Source organism: Xyrauchen texanus, chromosome 16 (assembly GCF_025860055.1).
Source record: "Xyrauchen texanus isolate HMW12.3.18 chromosome 16, RBS_HiC_50CHRs, whole genome shotgun sequence".
Lineage (NCBI taxonomy): Eukaryota > Metazoa > Chordata > Actinopteri > Cypriniformes > Catostomidae > Xyrauchen > Xyrauchen texanus.
The window spans coordinates 41,902,254-41,929,426 of NC_068291.1; the positions used below are offsets into that span (position 1 = coordinate 41,902,254).

The 27,173-nt window shown below is 37.3% G+C and overlaps 1 protein-coding gene across 5 annotated transcripts; it reads right to left on the reverse strand.

Annotated features, from left to right (window-relative positions):
• Window positions 1–26,884, reverse strand: LOC127656596 (transcriptional-regulating factor 1). Of its 5 annotated transcripts, none has more exons than XM_052144982.1 (16): window positions 26,700–26,884; window positions 25,610–25,678; window positions 16,627–18,159; window positions 16,494–16,540; window positions 14,727–14,874; window positions 11,657–11,860; window positions 8,112–8,406; window positions 7,300–7,354; window positions 7,041–7,180; window positions 5,852–5,955; window positions 3,264–3,339; window positions 2,964–3,052; window positions 2,727–2,840; window positions 2,132–2,248; window positions 896–1,080; window positions 1–802 (listed from the first exon to the last, which is right to left on the reverse strand). In XM_052144982.1, the coding sequence occupies exons 3-16, from the start codon at window positions 17,959–17,961 to the stop codon at window positions 508–510; spliced, it is 3,204 nt and encodes a 1,067-aa protein (XP_052000942.1). In that variant the 5' UTR covers window positions 17,962–18,159; window positions 25,610–25,678; window positions 26,700–26,884; the 3' UTR covers window positions 1–507. The 5 variants fall into 5 exon arrangements, with proteins under 5 accessions (XP_052000942.1, XP_052000943.1, XP_052000938.1 ...); XM_052144983.1 differs by having other exon boundaries at window positions 896–1,077; window positions 11,657–11,863; XM_052144978.1 differs by having other exon boundaries at window positions 11,657–11,863.
• Window positions 26,885–27,173: the final 289 nt, after the last annotated feature.

The following is a 27,173-nucleotide window of genomic DNA, read 5'->3' on the forward strand; positions in this document are numbered from 1 at the left end:
ACTGATATGTGAGTGTTTGCTAATCGCTAAGAATCCTGATAATGTTTTGAAAATGACCAAATAAAATTGACAGATAAATTACAGAATACATGATGTGTACGAGAAGATTCAAATAAGTAGACTAAACAAAGCGCAATCTATATTTTACACCTCAAATTGAATGAAAGATGTCCACCAGGCACCAAACAGACTGTTTTCTTGAGGTATATGGATATTAAAGGCAGTTAGCATCCATTATAATAAGACTGACGCAATCATTGTGAGATAAATTGTGAATGGGAGAGTGTTTGATAATCACTGAGCATCCTGGTGGTTTATTAAAAATTTAATGTGAGACAAAGTCAAATAATTGACAGATATCCAAGATTCAAAGCAGATAAAACAATGCACATTATGTACTTTTTACATTTAAAAATATGTTTCATACTCTTAGTTTTAATATACATGTGGTTATGTCATTTATATAAATCAGTTTGTTTTACTGGCTACAGTTTACTGTGTTGCTTTTCAGTGAACTGAACCTTGGGTCATATAGTCCATCGGACTCTGTAGGACAGGAAGGTTTTTCAGATGGCAATCCATTTCCTGGACAGACTCTGCATTTAAAGATTTGACTTCTGCAATACTATCAAAAGGTAAAGAATGAAGTCTTAGGGGTTGCTTTAGATGTGTAACAGGACAGCCAGGTGTCAAGATGACATTAGCTTGTTCAGGAACCCTGGGAAACTGCCTCAATTGTGTGTCTTCATGCTGACGATGTTTCTTCATATGGGCATTTCGACTCTTCACCTTCATAAACACCCTATGAAACGAGGCATATCGTGAATCAGACCACAACCACTATGATTCATAACCGTATTGAGATGTTTCTGCTTTGACTCAAAATGTAGCTTACTTTCCACACTCAGTGCAGGGAAATATGAGGGCTGAATCAGTATCTCCACTGGTGGTGCTGTTGGAAGGTGAACTTCTCACAGAAGCCAAACCCAATGCCTGAGTCAAAGTAGGAGTTTTGTGTTCAGCTGGAGAGCTACAGAGCAGCCCGACTTTGTTCTGGTTCCACGTTTCTCCATTCATCTGCTTTAATAACAAAAACACTTAAGGGATAATGAACAGTCAGCTTGTCATTATTGGAAAATATTCCTTGGCGTGAATCAGTGGTAGACTGACATATATTGGTTTTCCCAATTAAAAGGTGCCGATAGTTGCTTTTTGGAACTATCGGTTATCTGCAAACATATATGCTCATAGTTGTTGTTTTTTTTAATTAATTAGTTTATTCATCTGTGTTCTTTTGAGGTTGGCACAAGAGCAGGGGTTCTTAAACATTGTCAGCCCAGGACACAAATTAGAAATGTTGTGTTTACCTGGGACCCACACTTACAAAACCGTGCAATATGCTGTAAATGATCAGGGCTGGACTGGGAAGTTTCTGGATATCGCGGCGCAGTTTAGTGGTCCGTTCTGCATAACGTGCCGGCTCATTTTAGCTGGCCCGTTTTGTGGCCGACCCACCGGACCCCTCCCGATGGTCAGTCCTCCCATGATCGGCCCCAAAGTGTGTCGGCCCACCGGGAAAATGCCCTGTATGCCAGATTACCAGTCCAGCCCTGTATATGGTATATACTTTAATGTATTAATTTTTATTTATAATGACATTTTTTTTGATTTAGTAAGACAGACTCTTACAGAAATCATTATTATTCTTTGACAGAGCTCTATATTCTTCTAAAAATATACATTTGTGTTCTGCTGAAGAAATACAGTCATACACATCTGGATAGCATCAGGGTAAGTGAATAATGAGAGATTTTTCATTTTTGGGTGAACTATACCTTTCATTTTGGCCAAAATAAAACAATAGCTAGGTTGTTTTGTGTTACGCTAATAATCATATTGTATTTCAAATCACAATCACAATATTTCTTTAAATAATTACAATTATAGTTTTTGTCCAAATCATTCAGCCCTAGCAGGACGTACAGATCAGTGAGTACATCTAATTTCAGAGAATGCGGAGGCAGTAATCAGCATTGTAGAGAAAAGGTGCGGGCATACTAGTCAATGACAGGAAATGGAGAAAGAACCCAGAGGTTTCAGAACGGAAGTACATTAGCTCACAGATACTCACAGAGTTTGTCACTTCACAGACAAACAAAGTGTTGGAGTTGTCTGATAATTCAGAGTTCTTGGTTTGGCCCTTGGCTACTTTGTCCAGTCTTGCGGTGGTGCTCATCGCCCAATTCCCCTAATTCATGGCATATAGGCATAAAAAATGGGTCCAAAAATTATTTGGACACTTAAATGTATGAAAGTTATTGCAGTAAATTACAAAATATCAAACTAAGTGGCATTTACTTTAAAAAACGAAAGCTCAAACACAATTATCAAGCAAAACATTTCACAAAAATAAATTTGTTTGATTGAACTATACTGCTGTGAACTTGAGGGTAACTGACTTTATACATCCACTACAAATTGCTGAGACACAAGCTGATTAAGTCATTGAGCAAAAATGGCTCAGAAATAGATCTCTAGCATCATTGTTTGCAGAGACCACTTGCTTTAAAATATTTTTTTTTCAATATAATATTTAGACATTTTTAAGTACCCAAATCATTTTTATTTTCATACTCAACATTTACGCAGAGCTCAAATCTAACAGACATGTACTAAAAGAAAACAAAGTATGACAGACGAGACAACTGGTCTGTACTGTAACTCACCTGCCGGTTTTGAACAGGTGCAGTCGAAGTTGTACTAACTCTTGTACACAGACGCAAACGCTTTTTCCACGTGTAATAGTATTCAACACACTGAGAGACTGATTTTGTCTTGACCTAAAACAAAATCACAGTCCGCAAAACAAACGTGTAAGTATGTTATGCATTCATGGACAAATGTGTACTTATTTAATATAAAACACAGGACTGTATTAATAATTATTGCAGCACTGCAACTACCATTTTCTGGACAAGATAGAAGTCTCTTTGATGAATTAAAAGTGCTTTGTTCAGCTGCCGTTTTTCTTGAAGAGTCCACTTATCTGAGCCTAGTTGGCGGCAAGAGAAGAGGAAATATTGTAACCTGGTGCATTTCATATTTGTTGTTCTTTTACCAGTTATCTTATGATATCATCATACTTCCTCAGGAAGGAATTCTTATAAATGAGGTCACCATTTGCAATAAAAGAAATACAAAGATAAAGCTCTTGAACATTTTAAGGTACAAGATCTTTTGTATAGTTACAAGACCAGACAAACCTGCGTAATGATAGTCTGTTTTAAAGCTGAATCCATTTTTCCATAGTGTTGGCAAGAGAAGTCTTTCAAGAGTATTCTGAAAGATGAAATATTTTACTTTTAATATATATATATATATATATATATATATATATATATATATATATATATATAAATTAAATATATATACAGTTGAAGTCAGAAGTTTACATACACTTAAGTTGAAATCATTAAAACAAATTTTTTAACCACTCCATAGATTTAATATTAGCAAACATATATACAAATACAATACAAATATAGTTTGACAAGTCGTTTAGAAAATCTACTTTGTGCATCACACAAGTAATTTTTCACACAATTGTTTACAGACCGATTGTTTGACTTTTAATTGACTATATCTCAATTCCAATGTGTCAGAAATATATATACACTAAGTTAACTGTGCCTTTAAGCAGCTTGGAAAATTCAAGAAAATCATGTCAAGCCTTGAGACAATTAGCCAATTAGCTTCTGATAGGAGGTGTACAGAATCAGAGGGGTACCTGTGGATGTAATTTAAGGCCTACTCAGTGCCTCTTTGCTTGACATCGTGGGAAAATCAAAAGCAATCAGCCAATAACTAAAAAAAAATTGTGGACCTCCACAAGTTCATCCTTGGGAGAAATTTCCAAATGCCTGAAGGTACCACGTTCATCTGTACAAACAGTAGTACGGGGTGCTTTGCTGCAGGAGGAACTGTTGCAGTTCAGAAAATAGATGGCAACATGAGGAAGGAAAATTATGTGGATATATTGACATCTCAATATATCTGCCAGTAAGTTAATGATTGGTTGCTAATGGATATTCCAAATGGACAATGACGCCCAAGCTGCAGCGGCTGTGTCTCTGCTCGCCCTTGCCCTTGCCCTCTCCCCACACCTCCTCTTGTTTCTACCCCAGGTTCGTAGGAGATGGGGTGGACCACCGGCTGACAGAACGGCTGGAAAGGCAGTGTCTCCTCACCAGAGATGGGGAGTTAGTCTGACCAGTGGCGCCCCGGCCTGAATAGGGCGGGGTAGGAGTGTAACGAGGCTGAGGGCGTGGCCGTGAATCAGCTGATCAGCAGGAGAGCGAGATAAGGGGCAGCCAGAGATGCCGGTTCGAGAGAGATAGAGACATGCGGCCACGTTGTATGTGTGTCTGTGTTTGTTTTAAGTTAAGTTTTACTATTCAGCCGGTTCCCACCTCCTCCTTGCCCGTCCTTTAACTGTTACAGTGGCTAAAGGACAACAATGTCAAGGTATTGGAGTGGCCATCACAAATCCCTGACCTCAGTCCGATCGAAGATTTGTGGGCAGAACTGAGAAAGCGTGTGCGAGCATGAAGACCTACAAACCTGACTCAGGTACACCAGTTCTGTCTGAATGGGCCAAAATTCCAGCAACTTATTGTTAGAAGCTTGTGGAAGGCTACCCAAAATGTTTGACCCAAGTTAAACAATTTAAATGCAATGCTACCAAATACTAGCAAAGTGTATGTAAACTTCTGATCCACTGGGAATTTGATGAAAGAAATAAAAGCTGAAATAAATCTTTCTCTCTACTATTATTCTGACATTTCACATTCTTAAAATAAAAAAGTTATCATAACTGATCTAAGACAGAATGTTTTCTACAATTAAATGTTAGGAATTGTGAAAAACTGAGTTTAAATGTATTTGGCAAAGGTGTATGTCTGTCTGTTATTGACATGGGTGCATCGTGCTTATGTCATCTTGGCAGCATGCACTTGCGTCAATAGTGTGTCTCGCGCGAACACGGGTGCGTGCGCGTTGTGCTGCACTGTCTTCACGTTGTACTGAGGTTTGGTCACATCGGTCTGAGCATTTGTGTTGGGTTTGTGTGTGGCCAAACTCTTGCACAGGTGTCCTGTCTTGCTTTGTCACCTGTTGCATGCATCGCGTGGCGTGGCGTTTGCCTTGTAATGGTTTGTTAAGTGTGAGAATGCGTGGGATCGCTTTTTTTGGCTTTGCTACGCATTCTCTCGTCTTGTTTGTCAGTTGGCATGGGCATATATTGCCTTACTGTCTTGGCAATGTGCGCTCATGCCATTTGGTTGTTAGTTGTCTTGTGAAAGCATGTGACTTTGTTTTGTTTCTGTATCACCACGGGTCTCTCTATCTTACTCTCTCTTGTTTACTTATTATTAGTTAATTTGCGTCACCAGCCGCCATTAACCCGTTTGATTTCTCTCCCTATTTTAGCCTCCTCGTGTGTGCTGTCCAGTGCCAGTCTGTCTTGTTTCCAGTCTTGTGTGTTCAGTCTTCCCTGTCGGTCCTGTTTTGGTCCAGTCTGTCCTATTTCCCTCTGCCCCAGCCTGAATTACCCTTTCTCCTTCGGGGTAGATTATGTTTGTTCCCCCTTATGCCCCCTTGTATTAATACATTCCTTGTTTGTTTTCAGTCTGTGTTTGGATCCTGTCTCTGACATTCCGTGACATATATATATATATATATATATATATATATATATATATATATATATACATACACACAGTATAATGTATATACAGTATTGTATATTATATATAAATAAAATCTGCATATACATGTACAATATGCTACTCACCATAGTATCTCCTCTGCATTCAAAAAGACAATGAAGGACATATTCAGTGTTAGTTCCCCCCCCTGGTAGTACACTAGAACAAGCCATTTTCAAAAGATTGTCCACTAAAATGGGAATAACACAGACAGGGAGACAAATAATGTTATTTATTATTTTTTTGGTATGCACAAGAAATACCTTAACTATATTAAACGGCTTGTTTCTACTCTAATATCTTATTAGCAGGATCACATTAAGTAACCAACAGACATACACACCTGTAACCACAAAAGGAGTTGAATTTTATATTAATGTGCCAAGTTAATATGTATGTTGCTTGGCAGTCATAAACAGTCTACAGTTAGTCTAATATACAACATTTCTGTTTGGAAGGATTTTACCATGGTCCATTTTGAATCGTGCCAAAAAACACCCATTATAAACTTACTGTAAGACACTCTCTCGGCTTTTTGCTTGACTTAAGTATTTCAGCACAAAAGTTAATTAAATGAACCCTTTAAACACTGCAGGTGTTTTGGCATAACCAAAGTTAAAGGCTTAAAACAACAACAAAACAACAACAACAACAAGTCTGTGTCATGTACTTGGCACCATATCCTGGTGGCCATATGTAATTAGTCAAGGATCCTCTCTGCCCATATCTGGATGACTTCCACCTCTGGTTGCAGTGATCTGAATCCTAATACAACTGGTTTAACATACTGTATATATACTACATAATTTCCGATAAAGTCATCTGATCCAGGAAAGCTAATGTGCTTTAAGCCAGACTTCACATTAAGTGCTGTGTGATCTATGATCTATGCATCCGATTATGGTGTGTGTGTGATTCTCATTTTAATGGGAATTATTGTTATATGAATAAGTAATGCTGTTTTATGTTCTGTTTATTTTTCGTGAAAATATATGTGAAAACATGCATGTATCATGCATGTAAAAGACATGCACTTAGCTATTACTCACTATATTTTTGTCTGTACACTTTGAAATTTGCAGACAAATCAAAAGTGTTTCAAAGTCCTTGTACAATTTTGGTCATAATGCCTAAATGCATTGTACAGTACTGCTTCTAAGCTTTAAAATTATACCTATTTTGTGTTGGTCAAGATTGTATTTATTAATATTTTTATAAATATTTATTTTACGGCGGGCCATTCCTAGCTTAAATGGTTAAAAGCACTGGTGTTACCTTTCTGCTGGTTATCTGCATTCTCCAGGTCTTCAGTGGGTGTCCATAGAAGAACTGCATTATGGGTATCTTCCCCTGTAATGGACTGATTCTTCATTCCTGGGATGGTGGCTTGAAATTCCTCGCCAATGTTAATCCGACTGCAGTGACAGTGCAAAATGTAGTGACTGACAAGCAGGTGATTAACAGTGAGCAACAGATGGTGTTTGTACCTAATATTGTTTTTGTAGCTTGATTATAAAACAGATCAAATCCTTACGGTGTTAGATTAATTGCTTTCTCCGCTGAAGTCACCGCACAGCTGTCCAAATCACCTGTTAGTTATAGATGCATATGATGAGAAAAGCGACTGTGATGTGCCACTGTTTACAGACACTATAGCGCACAAGAGTCTGTCATTAATATTTTCCATAGGGGAATTTATTATTAACGATATCTTATAAACCTTTAAAGACAGACCTACCGTGCCAAGGTTGTTTATCAATTATATATTTACATTTATGCATTTGGCAGACGCTTTTATCAAAAGCAACATACAGTGCAATTATTACAGGGACAATCCCCCCAGACCAACGTGCCTTGCTCAAGGACACAAAGGTGGTGGCCGTGGGGTTCGAACCAGCGACCTTCTGATTAACAGCCCTGTGCTTTAGCCACTATACCACCACCACTCATATATGCTTCTGTTGAATCCATCAGTCCACATTATTTCAACTAACATTTAAAAAATGTTTTTGTTTAATACATGTATTCCTGGTAAGGAACTACACTACCCATGATCCAACAGAGAAAGATCTACCAGTCAGAGAAACACAGCCATCAAACTTGCTAAAAGAGCTCTGCAATGACCGCCCACTCACATGCTCCACTGTGAATGATGCAATCAAGTCGTTCTCCCTACACTCTCAATCTTTCTTTAAATCTCTGACATTAAGTATGAGCTACAGTGCCTTTAGCAAACACCACTAATACTAGCAACGATAAATAACAGAAACTGTAATAATGTCAACAATGGTCTATAATTTATATAGAGTAGGCCGCAATGAATTAAATCAAAACATTAACACTTACTAGCTGGAGAGTGGTGCGCATTTATGGCAGACTCAGCCATGCCAATCTTGCCCCTTCCATTGATCGCAGTGAAGAGGCCTGACCCGGGGCGTACAGGGCTGAGCATGGGTGGAGGGGTGTAAGGCACATCATCTCCCGTGCTGCTGGCTGACCGCAGTAGACTCCGGAAGAGCACAGCGCCTCTGGACTCCTGTCCGCCGCTGGGTGGAGGAATCATTAATGGAACCAGACAGTGACGGTATCTTTTCTTCTCCGGCTTTGGTGCACATTCTGCATTCGACACTGATCTCTTTATCTAGAATGGATTGGTGATTAAATTAAGTTGTCAATGCAGAAACAATAAATATATCTCCTTACATTTATATAGTGCTTTCATGGGCACACAAAGTGCTTTACATAGTACACACAGAATCTCCTCAACCACCACCACCAGTGTGCAGCACCCACAAGGATGATGCAACAGCAGCCATAGTGTGCAAGTACACTCACCACACACCAGTTATTGGTGGAGAGAGTAGAGTTATAGAGCCAATTAATGGCTGGGGATTATAAGGAGGCCATGATTGAGAAAGGCCAGTGGGGGGGAATTTGGCCAGGACACCAGGGTTAAACCCCTAGTCTTTACAAGGAGTGCCCAGGGATTTTTAATGACCACAGAGAGTCCTGCTGGCCTCCCTAATACCTCTTTTAGCAGCAACCTTAGTTTTCCCCAAGAGGTCTCCCATCCTGGTACTAGCCAGGCTCAACCCTGCTTAGCTATAGTGGGCATCCAGGCAAGAGCTGCAGGGTGATATGGCTGCTGGCTTTCCTGTGATGATGTATTTACCATTTCAAGTAGTTAGGGCAGGACATATTGAAGTATAGATGCAATCTATTTAGAGGTTGTTGTTTTGTTTTTTTTGCAATACATTTAGATATTTGTAGTTTAAATACACCGATCATCCACAACATTAAAACCACCTGCCTAATATTGTGTAGGTCCCCCTTGTGCTGCCAAATCAGCACCAACCCGCATCTCAGAACAGCATTCAGAGATGATATTCTTCTCACCACAATTGTACAGAGCGGTTATCTAAGTTACTGTAGACTTTGTCAGTTTGAACCAGTCTGGCCATTCTCCATTGACCTCTCTCATGAACAACAGCAGAACTGCCGCTCACTGGATGTTTTTTGTTTTTGACACCATTCAGAGGAAATTCTAGAGACAGGCTGGTTTGAGTATTTCTGTAACTGCTGATCTCCTGGGATTTTCATGCACAACAGTCTCTAGAACTTATTGTGAATGGGTCCAAAAACCAAAAACCAGGGGTGGACTGGCCATCGGGAGACTTTTCCCAAAGGTCCATCAATGAAACAGGTCTGAATGGGCCGTGATAAGCTGAAAATGCAGAACAGGCTACAAAACTGTACCACGATATGCCGAAGGGGGCAGCTATATGCAGAAATGGACAGTGACCCCCCCACAACTTTTGGGCCAGATACCCCCCTCCCCCCAACCCCCCACCTAACAACTTTTCTCTTTCCAGTCCACCCCTGGTTGGCACTGTTTTGGTGGCGCGAGGGGGACCTACACAATATTAGGCATGTGGTTTTAATGTTGTAGCTGATCAGTGTCGAAGTAGTTTGAGAGTGTAGGGAGAACAACTCTATTGTGTCATTCACAGTGCTACATGGGTTGGGCTGTCACGATGATTACATTTGGCTGATGGCTAATTGAGAAACAAAATATTGCGATTCATTTAAATAAAACGTTTTTAGGGCTATGACGATGAACTGTCATATTTCTTAAGGTGCATGTGTGCTTCATACTCCCTAAGATGTAATTGTAACATATTAACTTCATATATATATATATATATATATATATATATATATATATATATATATATATATATATATTATAAAGCAGGGATATATGATTTCCTTTTAAGGCTATAAACATTTATGAATGACAATATCTAAATATTTCTATATACGAAAAATAAACATTTTCATTGTTGTTTTTGGAACTAATATACAGGGTGGCCCCCCAAAAAAATTGGTGTTGCACAATTTTTGCCATACTTTTATAACTTTTTGTAAACAACAAAATGACATCACTGTGACATCATACAGAGTTTGACCGATAGTTGGGTTTCAGGTAAATATATTTTACCATGCTCTTAAGATTTTTTTTTTGTTGTTGTTTTTGTTTTTTTGTACATATCCACATCATAAAATTAGGTAGCTTGGACAAAATGGAGAAAAGTTTGGGAAACTAAAGGCAAAAAACTATAAAACTGTTCCTGTGCACGTGCATGAATTCACGCAATGTATTGTGCTAGCGCTTGGTCCTCTGAAGTGGACAGATGTCGCTTGGTCTTGGTCTTTCTTTTAAGATAAGAGCAATCTAACATAGTGGCACCCAGTGTTATAAATTGTATTATATAAATAATTATTTGTATATATTTTTTTATTATATTTCATATTATATTATGCAATAGTAAAATACTTCTGTCTAAATTTCTAAACTTTCACACATTTTTTAAATGTTCTGATCAAACCCAAAGGCTCTTATTTCTCATGATGCAAAACCTTTGAGATTTAAATTCATAATTGTGTCACTCCAAAGAAATAGAGTAAGCGTGCTTCTCCTCTGTGTCACTGCATGCCATTAACACTGCGTGTTGAACCTGTTGCGATCAGGATCATTTGCCATTACACGATCGTTTACAGTGAAGCCGGAGTGCTTTGCGTGCACTATATAATATTAGTCATTTTGTATTTTCGAGTGCTTAAGAACGCTTCATGCACTCTTCTGGACAGGAGCTGATCCGGTTGACAGTGGTGCAGCTCAGTGATGCTCTGAGTTCAACTGAATGACACAAACACACTGTTGACGCCATTTATATGTTCCCTATTTTGGACATTAAGTGCACAACAATCGTGTTTGATCAAATAACCGCGATCAGACGATTATTTAATAATCATGGCAGGCTTAGTCATGGGAGTTGGTGGTCACTGAAGAGCTCTTTTGGCATGCTTTGTTCACCGCAATTTTCAGATTGGTGGAGCTTTTTCTTCAGGATCATTTTTAGTGTAGTACTTCCAGGATTAAACATGATTTCTATTAAATTAATTTAAAATAATGTGGATTAATGGCTTCAATAGAGGCATATACCATTGATTAACAATTTCACAGCTCACTGTAGATCTGCCTTTAAAGGTTTATAAGTTATCCTTAATAATCAATCCATCAATGGATATAATGAATGGGATGTTTTTCTTCCTGAACCCAACTGATGCACTCTATTGCTAATCTTCGGTAGGTGGCCTTATGGTGAGGGACATTCTCATTCTTCTAGCCTTTTCTTGGACAAACTGATTTAATGCAACACAACAAAAGATCTCTAACAAATCATCTTTGTCCTCAGATGTTGCAAACCATATAAGTCCTCAAAATGCTGAAGTGATGTTTCAAGATCGCAACATTAAAGCTCTTTTAAATGTCAAAACAGTGGCTGAAAATACCTTTACGAATGCAAAAAAAGAAAAAGAAAACTCACACAGGAAGGATGGTTTTGTACTGAAGGGAGGGGTGACTGTGCACAAGACTTAATTAAGGCATGTTGGTCATCTTCTTTCTGGTGACACTGTGAACCACGATTAAGTTTGGAGTTGACCAGGCAATCCTTCACTGGAACGGACACTGGTAAGATGATGGGCTTTATTTGAGAAACCCCACTAGACAGATGAATCTGTCCATCTTTCTGCTAAAAGAAATTACAAAAATCAATATACTCAAGGCAATAGGATTCCACTTGATGAGATAGTTCACCCCAAGCACTAAAAACATAATGTTTTTCGTTTCAGTTTATTCTGAGCAGAAACTGTATTTTTTTCATTACGGTTCTGGCGTTCTGCAGCCTCCTTTCCAATTGGTAGCTGGTTAGAACTAAATAAAAGAACGATTAATGATGTCTTTTAAAAATAACGTATTTTTAAGAAATGTATTTCCCAAAATATTTAAGATATAAATATGACCATCTTAATTCAATTAATATCCTACATCTCTCTCCTGCATTCACATGACACACAAGTCATTTTTCCAGCAATTGTTTACAGACAGATTGTTTCACCTTTAATTGCCTATATCACAATTACAGTGGGTTAGAAGTTTACATTCACTTAAAGTTAACTGTGCGTTTAAACATCTTGGAAAATTCCAGAAAATGATGTCAAGCCTTTAGACAATTAGCCAATTAGCTTCTGAAAGCGAGGTGTACTGAATTTGAGGTGTACCTGTGGATGTATTTTAAGGAATACCTTGAAACTCAGTGCCTCTTTGCTTGACATCATGGCAAAATCTAAACAAATCAGTCAAGACCTCAGAAAAAAAAGAAACGTGGACCTCCACAAGTCTCGTTTAGCCTTGGGATCAATTTCCAAATGCCTGAAGGTGGCATCTGTAAAAACAACAGTACGCACGTATAAACACCATGGGACCATGCAGCCATCATACAGCTCAGGAAGGACACATTCTGTCTCCAAGAGATGAACGTAGTTTGGTGCGAAAAGTGCAAATCAACCCCAGGACAAGTATCTATATCCACAGTAAAACAAGTCCTATATTGACATAACCTAAAAGACTGCTCAGCGAGGAAGAAGCCGCTGCTCCAAAACCAACATAAAAAAAGCCAGAATACAGTTTGCAAGTGCACATGGGGACAAATATCTTACTTTAGGAGAAATGTCCTCTGGTCTGATGAAACAAAAATTTAACTGTTTGACCATAATGAACATTGATATGTTTTGTCATAATTTGTAAACTTTCACACGTTATTTAAATGCTCTGATCAAACCCACAGGCCCTTATTTCTCATGGTGCAAAACCTTTGAGATTTCACTCCAAAGAAATAGAGTATGCGTTATTCTCCTCTGTATGTATGGCAGTAAAAGGTTGAGCTTGCAAGCCGAAGAACACCATCCCAACTGTGAAGCATGGGGGTGGCAGCATCATGTTGTGGGGTGCTTTGCTACAAGAGGGACTGGTGCACTTCACAAAATAGATGACATCATATATCATGTGGATATATGGAAGCAACATCTCAAAACATCAGCCAGGAAGTTAAAGCTCAGTTGCAAATGGGTCTTCCATTTGGACAATGACCCCAAGCAGTTGTGACAAAATGGCTTAAGGACAACAAAGTCAAGGTATTGGAGTGGCCATCACAAAGCCCTGACCTCAATCCGGCAGAACATTTCTGGGCAGAAATGAAAAAACTTGTGCAAGCAAGAAGACCAACAAAATTGACTCAGTTTCACCAGTTCTGTCTGGAGGAATGGGCCAACTTATTGTGAGAAGCTCGTGGAAGGATATGCCAAAAATCTGACCCAATATAAATAATTTAAAGGCAATGCTACCAAATACTAGCAAAGTGTATGAAAACTTCTGATCCACTGATAATGTGATGAAAGAAATAAAAGCTAAAATAAAAAATTCTCTCTACTATTATTCTGGCATTTCACATTCTTAAAATAAAGTAGTGATCCAAACTGACCTAAGACAGGGAATGTTTTCTACGCTTAAATTTCAGGAATTGTGAAAAACTGAGTTTAAATGTATTTGGCTAAGGTGTATGTAGACTTCTGACTTCAATTGTATTTGTTATAATAACAGCTCTGCTTCTCAGTCAAAACCCAGCACTATAAAATCTGTATTAATTCATCATATATAACGTTAATTCAGTGAAGACTTAGAAACAACTGAGAAATGTACTTATTACCTAGAAATTTATATTTATTATATTTAGTCATTTAGCAGATACATATCCAAAGTGACTTACAAATGAGGATATATCTCCCTGCATCTGGATGAATCATGCATGTATTTATAGTAATTACATATAGTGGCCAAAAAGGTCTCCAGTATGTCATGGAAGGCTACATCGTCAAATGTGCAATTAGGCAAAGAAATGTGTGAAGCAGCAGTTTCCTTCAGAGTCAAAGCACAAGCTTATACTGTTCTACTAAGAAGAGTGAAGCATAATTTTTGGGAAGTGGGAAGTGGTCTAATTCTGAAAATGTACTGTAATAAACCATTTATTCTTTGGTTTCATGAAATAGTTTTTTTAATGAACCAGTTGTTAACCGGTTACCAGTTTTTAAAATAAAGTTTTCACTCCTTAACAATTACAAGGGACTGTGTTCTTGTTTTCAGTTACATTCTGCAAAATATTTAATTCGTTTTCAGTTTTTGTTCTTTTAACAGTTTTTAGTCCCTGGTCCACCCAAAAATGAATGTGACATGATAAGTTTGATTATAATGAAACACAAATGAGATTCGAAAGCTACAAAGAAGGGGAGAATTTTCAATGCATTTTCAGTCTGTTCCTCGCACAAATCTGTCTTATGGCTTCAGAAAACTTGGAATCAAATGCATTGTTGTATTCACTACTTTAATGGTGCTTTTAGGAGTTTGACAACACCTGGTCACTATGTTTTTGTTTTATGGTAAAGTGCAGTGTGAGCATTTTGCCTAACATCTTTTGTGATGCCATGAGGTTGAGTAAATAACCACAGAATGTTCATTTTTGGGTGAACTATCCCTTTAAGATAAAATCTGGTGGCTCGTACCATTTTGAGAGATGACTGATGTGTTCTGCATCCTCCGTGGGAGCGCATGTGGCCATTCAGGGCTGGAAGACTCTTGAATTCCCTCTGACAGACGGTGCATGTCATCTTAGCATGTGACCTCTCCCTGCTCATCAGCCCAGTTTCAGCCCTAACACCAAACACAGCTTTAATAAACAAATTAACCTCTAATTAAATAAAGACTTTTGCAAGAAGACTACTATATTATAAAAAGTGTTGGGGAGTGACTAACTAAAAGTAGCGACACTACTATATTGACATTATTCAGAAGCGTGACAGTAGCTCAGCTATTTCCACAATAGTGTAGCTTTTCCAGTCACGGTCTACATTTTCCAACAATTTGCGGTGTAGAGTCACAAAATGCTTCAGTTTTGTCATATTTTGAGCTGTTCATCAGTTGTTCATTTTGAACCTTCTTTTACTCCTAAAACAAACCTTATTATAAAACCCCATAGGAAAATCCAGAGGGAACCCATAAAGAGGGTTAGCCTAAATTGACGTCATGGCTGAACAGCTCTATTGTAAACGCCGCAATGGAGACAATGACGTGAACAAACGTGCTCATCTAAACCATTCTCTTTCTCTCTCATATGTAGCTTTTGGAAATCAAAATAATTTAAGTAGTTCATGAAAGACAGTTCATGGAAATTAACCGGGTATAATAAATGATGCACTTATATTTAGCTTTGGGAACTCCAATTTATTTTAAGTGAGTAGGTTCATTCGGGTGGTTCATGTAAATATAAAAATAGTTCAAATCATGAGTCACTAATTTACTTGAGCTCCTGCGCAGCCTTAAAGGGACTTTGCCAGAATCGTTCTCAGAAGTGTGTTCTTTTATAAAGTGAAATATTGGGGTTAATTGCTGCTGTTTATCATGATATTTTGACAAATTGTTTTTGTTGTTTTATTCAGTGTAAATTTTGTTTAAAAAGTTCAAGTTAATTAATTCATAAATAATATCAGGTGTTATTATTTCATTCTGCAATTAAAACCAGATCATTATTTATTTAAAAAAATATTTTCCTATTTAAATCGCTTTAATGTAGTTAGCTGCTTTTTGTTAGTAGCTTGTAGTATAGCTAACTATCTATTTAAAAGAGTAGCTTGACTGTAAGTTAACTACTTATGGGTTATGGGTAGTCTTTAGCTTTGCAATTCCAATGTAGCTTCCCTAACATTGATTACAAAGTATGGGTAGTTGACATGTCCTACGGTGTGACATGCTCCACTCCATCGAAAACTATTTGAAACAGCATTTTGGTAATGCTTTTGCAATTATTTTGCATGCAGTTTATATGACCTTATATTAGGCCTTCTAAAAGACCTTATAAAAGTTGGTTAAAAACAGCAATATATATATATATATATATATATATATATATATATATATATATATATATATATAATTAAAGAATAATATCAAATCCTTTGACTGGTCACCATTTCACCATTAGGGATTGTTCGCCCAAAAACGAAAATTTATAATTTTTACACACTCTCACCCTTTACACAATTGTATGACTTTGTTTTCTTCCACAGAAAGGCATATGGGTTTAGAACATCATGAGGGTAAGTAAATGAAAACAGAAAAAAAAAATCTCTTTTAAAGAAATTGGTGACCAGTCTCAGCACTTAAAATGATTCTAAAATAAGCCATTTTAGATTTTTTTTACACCTTCCCTTATAAATTGGTCAAAATTTTCAACTTTGAAAATGGGTAGCAGTATATAATTCTGATTGTCTAACCTGTACTGTGGTGAAATGACTTCATCATGAATATCAGGTGAAGCGGCCTGCAAGAGCAAAATATATTTATAAGAAGCTTTTAGTGCACAACCAAATAGTCAGTAATACAGTAATAAAGTGAAAGACACGGTACCTGTGACCAGTGAGGTGTATGCGAGTTTAGATGAGTAAAAATATCTCCCCTTATAGTCATCTGTGGAGCACCTTTACAGCCTCCTGAACGCTTGCTCTGATAATGTGGACTGCAAAGATCTTCATTTCTACCAGGGAAGTTGAAACCAGATTGGCCGTCTTCTTGGGGACTAGAATACACTGGTGTGTTGGCTGCAGAATGTTTGTCAAACAGCGCCAGACGACCATCATCAAACATGCTGTTTTGGTTTAGAGAGATTGATTGGACACGTTCCTGAGGCTGTTGGTGCAGGTAAGGATCGTTTGGATTGGAAAGTGCGCGAATGTGTTGCTGGTCCTGATAATGTGGAGATGGAAGGTTCAAGCTATGACTGCTTTGCAAGGTATGCTGCTCCAGAGTCTTAAAGTCTTGATTGTGGCCATAAATTGGTGATTGAGAAGAATCATAGGCCTCCTGAGAGTTAAGATGAGTTTTACGTGCAAATGTTCCTCCATGTTGTAAATGAAGCTGATGTTGTTGTTGCAAGGTCATTGGAAAAGGCGTTAGATGACTTTGATGGACTTGATAGCCGTGTTGATGATGCCAAGGGCTTTGTGGCTTATGGAGACCCCTGTTAGCCTGCTCCATGTTGGTTACTTTTGGTTTATGTTGCTGGTCTCCATAATGAAACTGCTGGTGGTTTTGGTAAGTACCATGCAGTGGGATGTCTGGTGAACAGAACCCCGACTGATCACATATTGGTTGTGTTTGAGCTTGAATTGAACCAATTGGATTAAAAATGGGGGACTCCAGGGGTTGTCTATCCAGCCCTTCTGAAAGTGTTCCACTTTGAGGTAACTGCAAAACCCCTGAAATGTGATTATTTTCAGAGTTCTTGTCATCTGTCCTGTTGCTATCACCAAAATAAAGGTAAAGGTTCTTTGTCAGAAAGGCCTTTGAGAATGAATCCAACCGTTGAGGACAGTGAGCATTGCCATTGTCTTTGGAAGTCAATGTAGAGTTGAAAGGGTAGATTCGGGAGCAACCAGAGGTCTCGGATAGTTCATCCTGAGAAGAAGACCCCCATGATGAGGGGGCAGTCCTTCCAAACTGATTATATTCCCATGTCATAGCACTGTCTGGCATGTCAAGCATTGGAGAAAGTTCATTTCCTGGTGTGATGGGAGATACTAATGGCTCGTGGTTGAGGTGTGGGGATATAGGAGAGGACTGAATTGAGTTTACATTAGGTACACCATAGTGAGACATACCCAATGTACTCGGGCTGGGTTGGAACAAATAGGTTCCATTGGTGTGGTTAGTGAACTGGTTCGTCTCGTCCAAATTTTCAGACATGTTTGAAAGATTAAACTGCCTCTATTCTTACTGTTAAACTAATAGTTTGAGGGAATGCAATTACATGGTGGTTTGAATGTCATTAAGACTTAAAAATAAACTTTTCATCATTTGTTGTTTAGGCAGACTCGGCAAGGTGCGAAAAATTGTTGTCTTGACAGGTCCAGCTCTTCGGCCAATGTCAAACCTAGGTCATTCCTAAAAAAAAAAAAAGAATAATAGAATGAAAGTTTTTCAATTTCTACATTTGTAGAATTATTTTGTTTAACATAAGACCAGGGATGTGTATCCCAAAAGCATAGTAGGCCTAAGTAGATCGTAGAAACCATTGTATGAATTATTAACAAATTACGGAGCGTTTCCCAAAAGCATTGTAACTTAGGTAGTACTTGAAAAGTACATAGATCTGCGAGTGCTTTTTTAAGCCTTAGTAGATCATGTAGCTTATGAGTGCTCTTATGGATAGTTTCCTTAAAGCATTGTAATTTAAGTAGTATATGAAAATCCCAATATACCTATGATATTTTTTAAGTAATAGATCTTACAAGCGATCGTGCGTATCATCTTATAATTACAGTCTTTTCCCAAAAGTATCTTAACATAAGTATAACTTCAAAATTGTTGTAGATCTGTGAGTGCTCTTTTTTTAATCATAAGTAGATCGTAGATCATCTTAGCATTGCATACCATTTCCCAAAAACATCGTAACTTAAGTAGTACTTGAAAATAGTCATAAATCTAGTTTTTTAAAAGCCTAAGCAGATTGTAGAAATTATTGTACAAATCATCTTAGATTTATGTACCATTTCCAAAAAGCATCATAACTTAAGTACTTGCAATGCGTTGTTGATCTATGAGTGCTCTTTTTAAGCATAAGTATATCATAGAAACGATCGTAGGAATAATCGTGGAATTATGGACCATTTTCCAAAGGCATCATAATTTAAGTAGTACATAAAAATCAATTCGTTTTTTTTAAAGTCTAAGTAGATCTCACAAGCAATTTTATGAATCATCTTAGAATTACAGACTGTTTCCCAAAATCAACTTAACTTGAAAATCGTCATAGAGCTACAAGTGCTCTTTTTTACACCCTAAGTAAATCGTAGAAACCATCATACATATCATCTTAAAATTACAGGCCATTTCCCAAAAGCATTTTATATTTTTATACGTAAAAATCATAACTTAAGTAGTACTTAAAAGTCACTGTAGATCTACAAGTTTTTTTAAAGCTTAAGTAGATTGTAAAAATGATCATACGAATAATTCTAGGATTATGGATGTTTCCTAAAAATACCGCAATTTAAGAAGTAGTACTTGAAAATCCCTATAGATCTATTAGTTTTTCTAAAGCTTAAGTAGATCGTAGAAACAATTATAAAATTCACCTTAGAATTACTGGCCGTTCCTAAAAACAATCAAGCCTCCGAGAGGGATAAAGGCCGACTGCATATGGTGGTGCGACAGAGAGAGAGCGTTTACGGGCAGATGTCCATTATATATGTGTGTGTGTGTCTTTTGTTTAAGTTCTTTATTAAATATAATTTATATTGTTAAGCCGGTTCCCGCCTCCTCCTTTCCCTTTATCCCTTTATCCCTTTACACTGGCGCCGAAGACCCGTGAAGGAGGAGGAGTATGCTGTAGTGGAGTTCTCGCCGCTACCATCCACCCCAAAGTAGGAGCCCATTCGCCTGGAAGCGGAGGAACGGCCACCGACCTTGAGGGGAGAAGGGGCTCCTAGCCGACCACCTGGAGCGGTCAGATCCCCTGCCAGGGGAGGGGGGAGACCCCTACCAGCCAGTAATGCAACGGGGTCAAGAGAGGACTGCCGACCGCAAGCGGGGAGGGGCTCCTGGCTGACCACCTGGAGCGGAAGAACCATTGCAAGGGGCGGGGGAGACCCCTTCTGTTCCCCGAGAATGTGGTGGGACGTTTCGTCCACCAGGGGTTGGAAGACTGCCTCCGATCCGCCCAGGGAGGCACGGCTGTCGTCCGTTAGTGGGTGGAGGAGTGGACCAAGGACCAAGTTACGGCTTATTGGAAAACCGGTGAGTAAGTGTTTTTTTTTATCTCTCTCCTCTCTCGCTCCATTATTGTTTCCCTCCCCCTGTCCCCTTGTCTATTCTTTTGTTGGGGGTACTACACTGTTACAGGAAGTACCCCCTATTTTAATTATTATTGTTTCCCTCCCCCTGTCCCCTCCCAGATTCAGGAAGGCAGTTGTAACCTGCCGGCAGACGGGGCTTTCTTCCCCAGGGAAAGAGGTACGTCATGCCGGGGGCTCCCCGGCCTGAGAGAACGAGGGAGGAATGTGACAGGGCGGAGGGCGGGGCCGGGTCGTGATTCTACACACCCGATCCCTTATCAGGCTAATCAAGCCACCGAGAGGGATAAAGGCCGACTCCGGACGGTGGTGCAACAGAGAGAGAGCGTTTACGAGCAGCTGACCATCATATATGTGTGTGTGTTTTTGTTCTTTAGTTCTTTATTAAATATCATTTATATTGTTAAGCCGGTTCTCGCCTCCTCCTTTCCCTTTATCCCTTTACATACTGTAAATTGAGTAGTACTTGAAAATCATCATAGATCTGAGTTCTCTTTTTTTTTAAGGATAAGTAGATTGTAGACACGATCATACAATCATCATACAATTGCAGACAATTTCCCAAAAACAACATAACCGTCGTAGATCTACGAGTTGTTGTTTATTTAAAGCCAAAGTAGAACATAGAAATTAACGTACAAATCATCTCGATTTACGGACCGTTTCCCAAAAGCATTGTAACTTAAGCAGTACTTGAAAATCGCTGTAGATCTATTCATTTTTAAAAGCTTAAGTTGATAGTAGAAACGATTGTACGAATCATGTTAGAATTATTGACCATTTCCCAAAAGCATCCCAACTACTTTATTTATAATGCATATCATATCTGAGATTCATTTCATCTCTCCTTCATACAAAAAGGAGCTTTCCATATAGCAAACTAATAATATTTAATTTTTCCACCCATAGTAGATACAGTAAATTCACACCATCACTCAGTCTGAGGCTTCTTCTCCTACTGACAATCTAGAATATGAAGTACAAACACCATCTTATCACTTCCTGTCACATGGTCTGCCTTTGAACATAGAATGGCAGTTTGATCTTTATCTAAGCTTCTTTGAAATATGTTGTTGTTCTAAAAAAACAACATTTTTGACATACAAACATTTTATTTTCACATAATTTCAAAGCTACCAATGGAAACAGCTTCCTCGTAGGAGTTTAACAACTCTCATAGCAAAACTGTTCAATTAAACACCTTTAAACGTAACTTTGTATGTATAGTACTTTGTAAAACACCTTTCGTAAGGCTCCTTTATATCTTAAACTCTTGATAAACGAAGGTTTCAAACTCTTACAAAACAGTGCACAACTATATAAAGGTTGCCTTCACGTGCTTTGAGCTTGGCCAACATGCTGTGAAAACAATCATACATTTAACTCTGAACCTGATTAACAGCATCTGAGTGTCAAAAGCTGAAATTTGCTTTGTGGTTTAGAAAGTTTCCATCTTAACTTTAGTCTATATACTGAACGTGTGAACTCGCCAGACTCTGACCAGTAAGTGGAACAAGGCAAACGTTTGAACTTTTGAAATACACTTAAAAGTAACTTTGCATGTATACAGACAAACAAAACTCACAGAAATAACTGGTGGGAAAGGTAGTTTTTTTTGCTATAGGCCATAATTAGTTGCAAAACATGTCAACACTGACATGACAAAACGGCAACAGTAGTCTGTACTGTATGTTTATCTACCCATCGATTTTTATCAAAAACGACTTCTTGAAATTGAATTGGCCTTTAAGGTGGCATTAGTGTAAATCAGACTAATGGTTGGTCATTTCTTTGCAGTCTGCTCTCTGCTGATTGGTGCAACACATTTAGCTTGATTGAACGATGCTGTCTGTTATTGACTGTTTTAATATATTTTGCATATTTCGTTACTTTAAAACAGTTACGCATACATCAGTTCATGTAGTAATATAATTAAGCATTGTGTTATTTCTTTGTAGCTGAAAATATGATACTAACGTCAATATAATTTTTTAATCTATACTTTGACTACATGTTAATACTTTTTTAATACATGTTCTCCATCAAGCTGTTTCAGTGGAATACTTAAATTTATGATGATGATGACGATGAATAAAAAATATATTTGAATTGTAATAATAAAATGGAACTTATTATTCTTAAGTTGTCACAAGTCAAAAATGTTTACTTTGGACAAAATTAAAATGAACATAAATTGCTAACGTTAATAATAACAACGTAATTTCATGTTATTATTGTAATTCAAAGTTGGTCAATTTGTTTTACAAACTTGCATTTTAATTACACTTTATTCGCTCAATTTCCTATTACCTCTGCAATAACAATGTCTCAACATTTGTTGAATTACTTTTTCAGCTGCAAGCTTTGAACTTTATGCACTATTGAGGTAAAACCACCTTATCGTCACCCTTCACAATAGTACAGTTAACTGTTAAAACACTGTAGATATGTTTTTACATGCTATTGTGTATTTTCATTTACAACAGCAATGCCACAGCAAGCATCCCGACTCTTTTCCCTGTTTGACTAGAGTAAACTTCATGATTGACTTGCTTTCAACATTTTGTGTTATTATTATCCAGTCAAAGCTTTTAACACAAATCCACAACCTCATTGAGGTCAGAGGTTGCAAGTATTCGTGAGAGAGCATGCACTGACGGCGACCAATGTTATGGAAATGTTATGTTATCAGAAAAATTACAGTATACTTAAATGTCATACAAAGTGAATTGTTCATCAGTGATATTTAGTTTTAGTTGCAACATAATACGTTTTCATGCAACACTATTCAAACATCAAACTGCACGGTGACGTTTTGCCATCTTTAAATAATGCGGTCTGTGTCACTGCACGTATTTCTGTCATGAAACCTCCTCACCGATAGTGACAAATGATAATTCTTACCTCTTTAGTTTCTCAATGTCCGCAATCCACCTTATTAGTGACGTCGCCCTCTCAAAATGACCCACGAAGAGGCATTGAAATATTAAATCAACAAACATAGACAATCAACAAAGCAGATAAAAAGTCAATAACTTAAAAGAACTTGTGAAATGTGCAAAGGGAAGTTAGTTTTGTTTGCTGACTCATGAATTCTTGTGTCCTCTTATAGTAACGGCGATGTCTGAAGGCCTGAAAGGGTTCAAGATAGTTCAGGAAATGTCATCTTTTTCTTTAAGCTTTGACACTTCCTGAATATAACCACAAGCTATTTTCTCGACATGCTCTTCATTATTTCCAGTGTTTTCTTTTGGCCTCGTCTTTACACTGGAGAGAGTGCTTGATAAATTCACATTACAGCAGTAATACTTTTTAAAGTTGAATGTAGCATCAATTCTACAAATTCCTTAATGACAATAGGACATCACGTGGGGACCCAATTATTAACTGTACAAAATATTTAAAGAAACATCCTTAAATTATAACATTTTAATGTATTAAGGTCAATTATGTGACACTCTATTCAATTATTCAAAATTACAGTTCAAAATGCAATTCCCACTAAACTATTTCTTGAATAAACCAATAAAACTATGACGGACATGTTTTTAGTCTGAACATGCTGGACATGCATTTTGATCTGTAATATCAGTTATTTTTTAATTTTTATGGTTCAGGTCAAATGAGTAACCCTAAGGAAATTCTTAATATTCGTGACTTAAAAATTCAAGATATTTGTAAAAAAAAAAAATGTTTTTTAATTGTTTTACCTTGAAGTTAAATGGTCTGCACTTATATAGCCTTAGAGGTTCCCAAAGCACTTTACACTGTGTCTCATTCACCCATTCACACACCAATGACAGCAGAGCTGCCATGCAATGTGCTTGCCTGCCATTGGGAGCAACTTGGGGTTCAGTGTTTTGCCCAAGGACACTTCGGCATGTGGAGTCATGTGGGCCAGGAATCGAACCAACAACCCTGCGATTAGCAACCAACCCACTCTACCACCTGAGCCACAGCTTAAGTGTACACTCTTGTGTGTTTTACTAGATGGTTACACAACTTGACATTATTAAAGTAATTTAATCTTTTATTTTTTGTAGAAAATGCCTTAAAGGTTTTTAAAAAGTGTATGGAACCAACATGGGTGCAAAGATTGCATTTCTACAAACTTGACATGTTTTAACCTTCATTTTTGGGCGGACGCCTGCAATTTTTCACACTCAAATCTAAAAGCCTACCAATCACACATACTGTGAACTAATTGCCAAAAATAGGTGTAATTTTTCAGAAAATCCCCCAAATAAAAAATAGGGTCCTAAATAAAATTGCAAATGTTTATAGTCTTATGATAAAATTAAATAATATATATATAGTTGTTGTTGTTGTTCTAACTTTGTAAGAGTGTAATTCTGGTCTGTTCACTCTATCTCCCTCCAAAAAGTTGTATTTTATGCCACTAGATTGCAGCAAGTATTAGAAAAAATAATTTCTTCCATCGCAATACACAGATCTGAAATGTATGTGGCACTCTAACGCATTTTAGTCCTCACAGATGTGCTCGTCCATAGACATTCAGTCTAATTCTCAGTTCATGCACCACCCTCATTGTTTCATTGAATATCTCGGCCTCTGAGTGGACTAGAAAGTCAATCTAGGTGTCATTAGAAAGCTGAGATCCCTACGATGATACAGAACATTATCGTCAATAATTAATAGCATATATTTCCAATGATTTGTTTAGCATGCTTTTCCTGCAGGACCACATATTTTGTTCTAGACATGTAAGATATAACATTGGATTATTCACACAGGCAAGCTCACAGACAAGAACAAAAATGGCTGATATTTTAGAACACCGCCTAATGTAAATGGTAAATGGTCTGCACTTATATAGCGCTTTTTTAACCTACGAGATTACCAAAGTGCTTTACACTGTGTCCCAATCACCCATTCCCACACACGCTCATACACCAATGACAGCAGAGCTTCCATGCAAGGCACTAGACTGCCATTGGGAGCAACTTGGGGGTCATGTGGGCCAGGAATCGAACCACCAACCCTGCTATTAGCAACAGACCTGCTCTAAAACCTGAGCCACAGCCGCCCCAAAAAAGGTAAAATCAGATGCAAAGATTTTTTTTTGTGAACTTAAGAACAGAACTTACCATGCATGGTTAGTCGCATCTTATAATTTACATTAGCATTGATTTTTACCTGTCTGTCTGTCTGTCTAAGTTATTAAATGTAAACGTTGCACATTGAGGTTCAGATATCCCTGTATTTTCAGCATAGCCACAAAAGTCCACTTTTAGAAAAGTTAACATTTCTTTGAATGTGTGCTTGTGGTGAACACAAACTGGCACATACTTGCTGCCATCAGCAGTTTCATAGTGAATAATGATAAGATATAAAAACAATTTGCAGTGTTGTGTCATTTCTAAGAATGTCGAGTGCATTAGTGACTATTTTTTAATTATATATTTAACTTTTTATCTATGAAACTTTCATTTGTGTAAAAGCACAATCAAATAAAGTATATATTATGACTAAATACCATTTTATGGTGCAGTTTTTTTCTTTCTTTGATGCTTACTTACATGTGTTGATGTCCAGTGTGTAGAAATCACGCAGCATCTGTTTAGTAATCTCCTTATATTGAAGGAAAGCTAAAGAGAAAAGATATACATCACATACGATTATATAAATCATATAAACTCAAATCATTAAAAGGACAGTTCACATGAAAATCAAAATACTGTCATGAATCATTTAATCACCCAACAAATCCAGACTTATTGTACATGTCTTTCTTATCTCCATGAAACAGAAAAGGAGATGTTAAGCAGTATGTCAGTCTCAGTCACCATTCAGTTGTATGGAATAAAGATGCACTTAAAGTGAATGGTGACTGAGGCTAACATTCGGCCTAACATCTCCTTTTGTGTTCCATGGATGAAAAAGAGTCACACAGGTTAGGAACAACAAGATGGTGAGTAAATGTTGACTCTATTTTATTTTAAGCCACTATATACTATGTAAGTGTATTGTGTATTGTGATAAAACTAATCGTGCAATACCAAACTTTTAAGCACAAAAAGTCCACAATAGGCCTAATTTAAAAGTAAAACATAGATAACAATACAAAAAGTATTAGTTTAACTTATTAAATAATAACACACATGTGTGCTTGGTTGTGCAGTGCTATGGGAAATACAAAAAGAGGTCTTATAAAAATAAAAACCAGCATCTTCATAATTTTATCTGATCATAGTTGCACCTGTTACTGTAACTGAAACATGTTGTTGTCATCAGAAATTCAGTTATACTGCTATTTGGCTATTTGATAATAACAGAAAACTAACGGAAGCAATAACTTGGATATTTTATTATATACTGATAATGCAATAATATGCAAAATTATGAGGTCATTCTTACAAAACACTAAGAAAACATCATACATTTTTGTTTACTATATTTTAATTAAGGCTGAAGGACATTTATATCAATATGTGATCACTGATAGTATATTTAATAAAAGTATGTGGTAATGATTCCCATTATAATTTCCATTTACACTAGCAAACATTATTACATATAATCTTTAAAACCCTTTTAAAACCATTGGAGTTTAATAAGAGAACAAAAACTGCTATGAATTAATGTTATGTCTATAAAACAAATACATACCTCTGTAGAAAGTGAAACGTGATTTTATGAAGCACTATATAAACATTGAAGTTCATCTATCATCTTTCCTCTGAAGGTTGTCAATACAGTAAACCTCATCCTCTGATCACATGACCCACACACTGCCATCAGATCCTGAAATTCTTTTTGGTTGCACCTAAGAGTTCAGCGTTCACGACTTTAAATCCATTAGGTAAAATCTGTCAAGCATCAGTAATTCTGTGAACAGATCTGCAGGCTGCATACAGTAGTGCCCTCTGCTGTAAATTAAACACACTTCCGCATCAGCAACATCCTCTGGACACAGTTTCACAATGACTCACTGTTTATCTGATTATAACACTTAAACCTAACTGCTTTTCATCTAACAAGTTTTGCTCTTTAAATTGGTTCTACATAACTGTTGTTTAACATTTGTAGTGTTGTTGTTGTTGTTGTTGTTTTGGTGTTTATTGCCATATCAGCATCAAGAGC

Bases quoted from the DNA above. Each gene is read 5' to 3' on its own strand.
- LOC127656596 (XM_052144978.1), bottom strand. From the start codon at position 17,961: ATGTCTGAAAATTTGGACGAGACGAACCAGTTCACTAACCACACCAAT. The intron at 11,864-14,726 runs GTACGAGCCACC...AATTTCTTTTAG, and splicing joins ATCAGTCATCTCTCAAAATG to CAGAAAGATGGACAGATTCA. The intron at 3,053-3,263 runs GTTTGTCTGGTC...GCCGCCAACTAG, and splicing joins AACAGACTATCATTACGCAG to GCTCAGATAAGTGGACTCTT.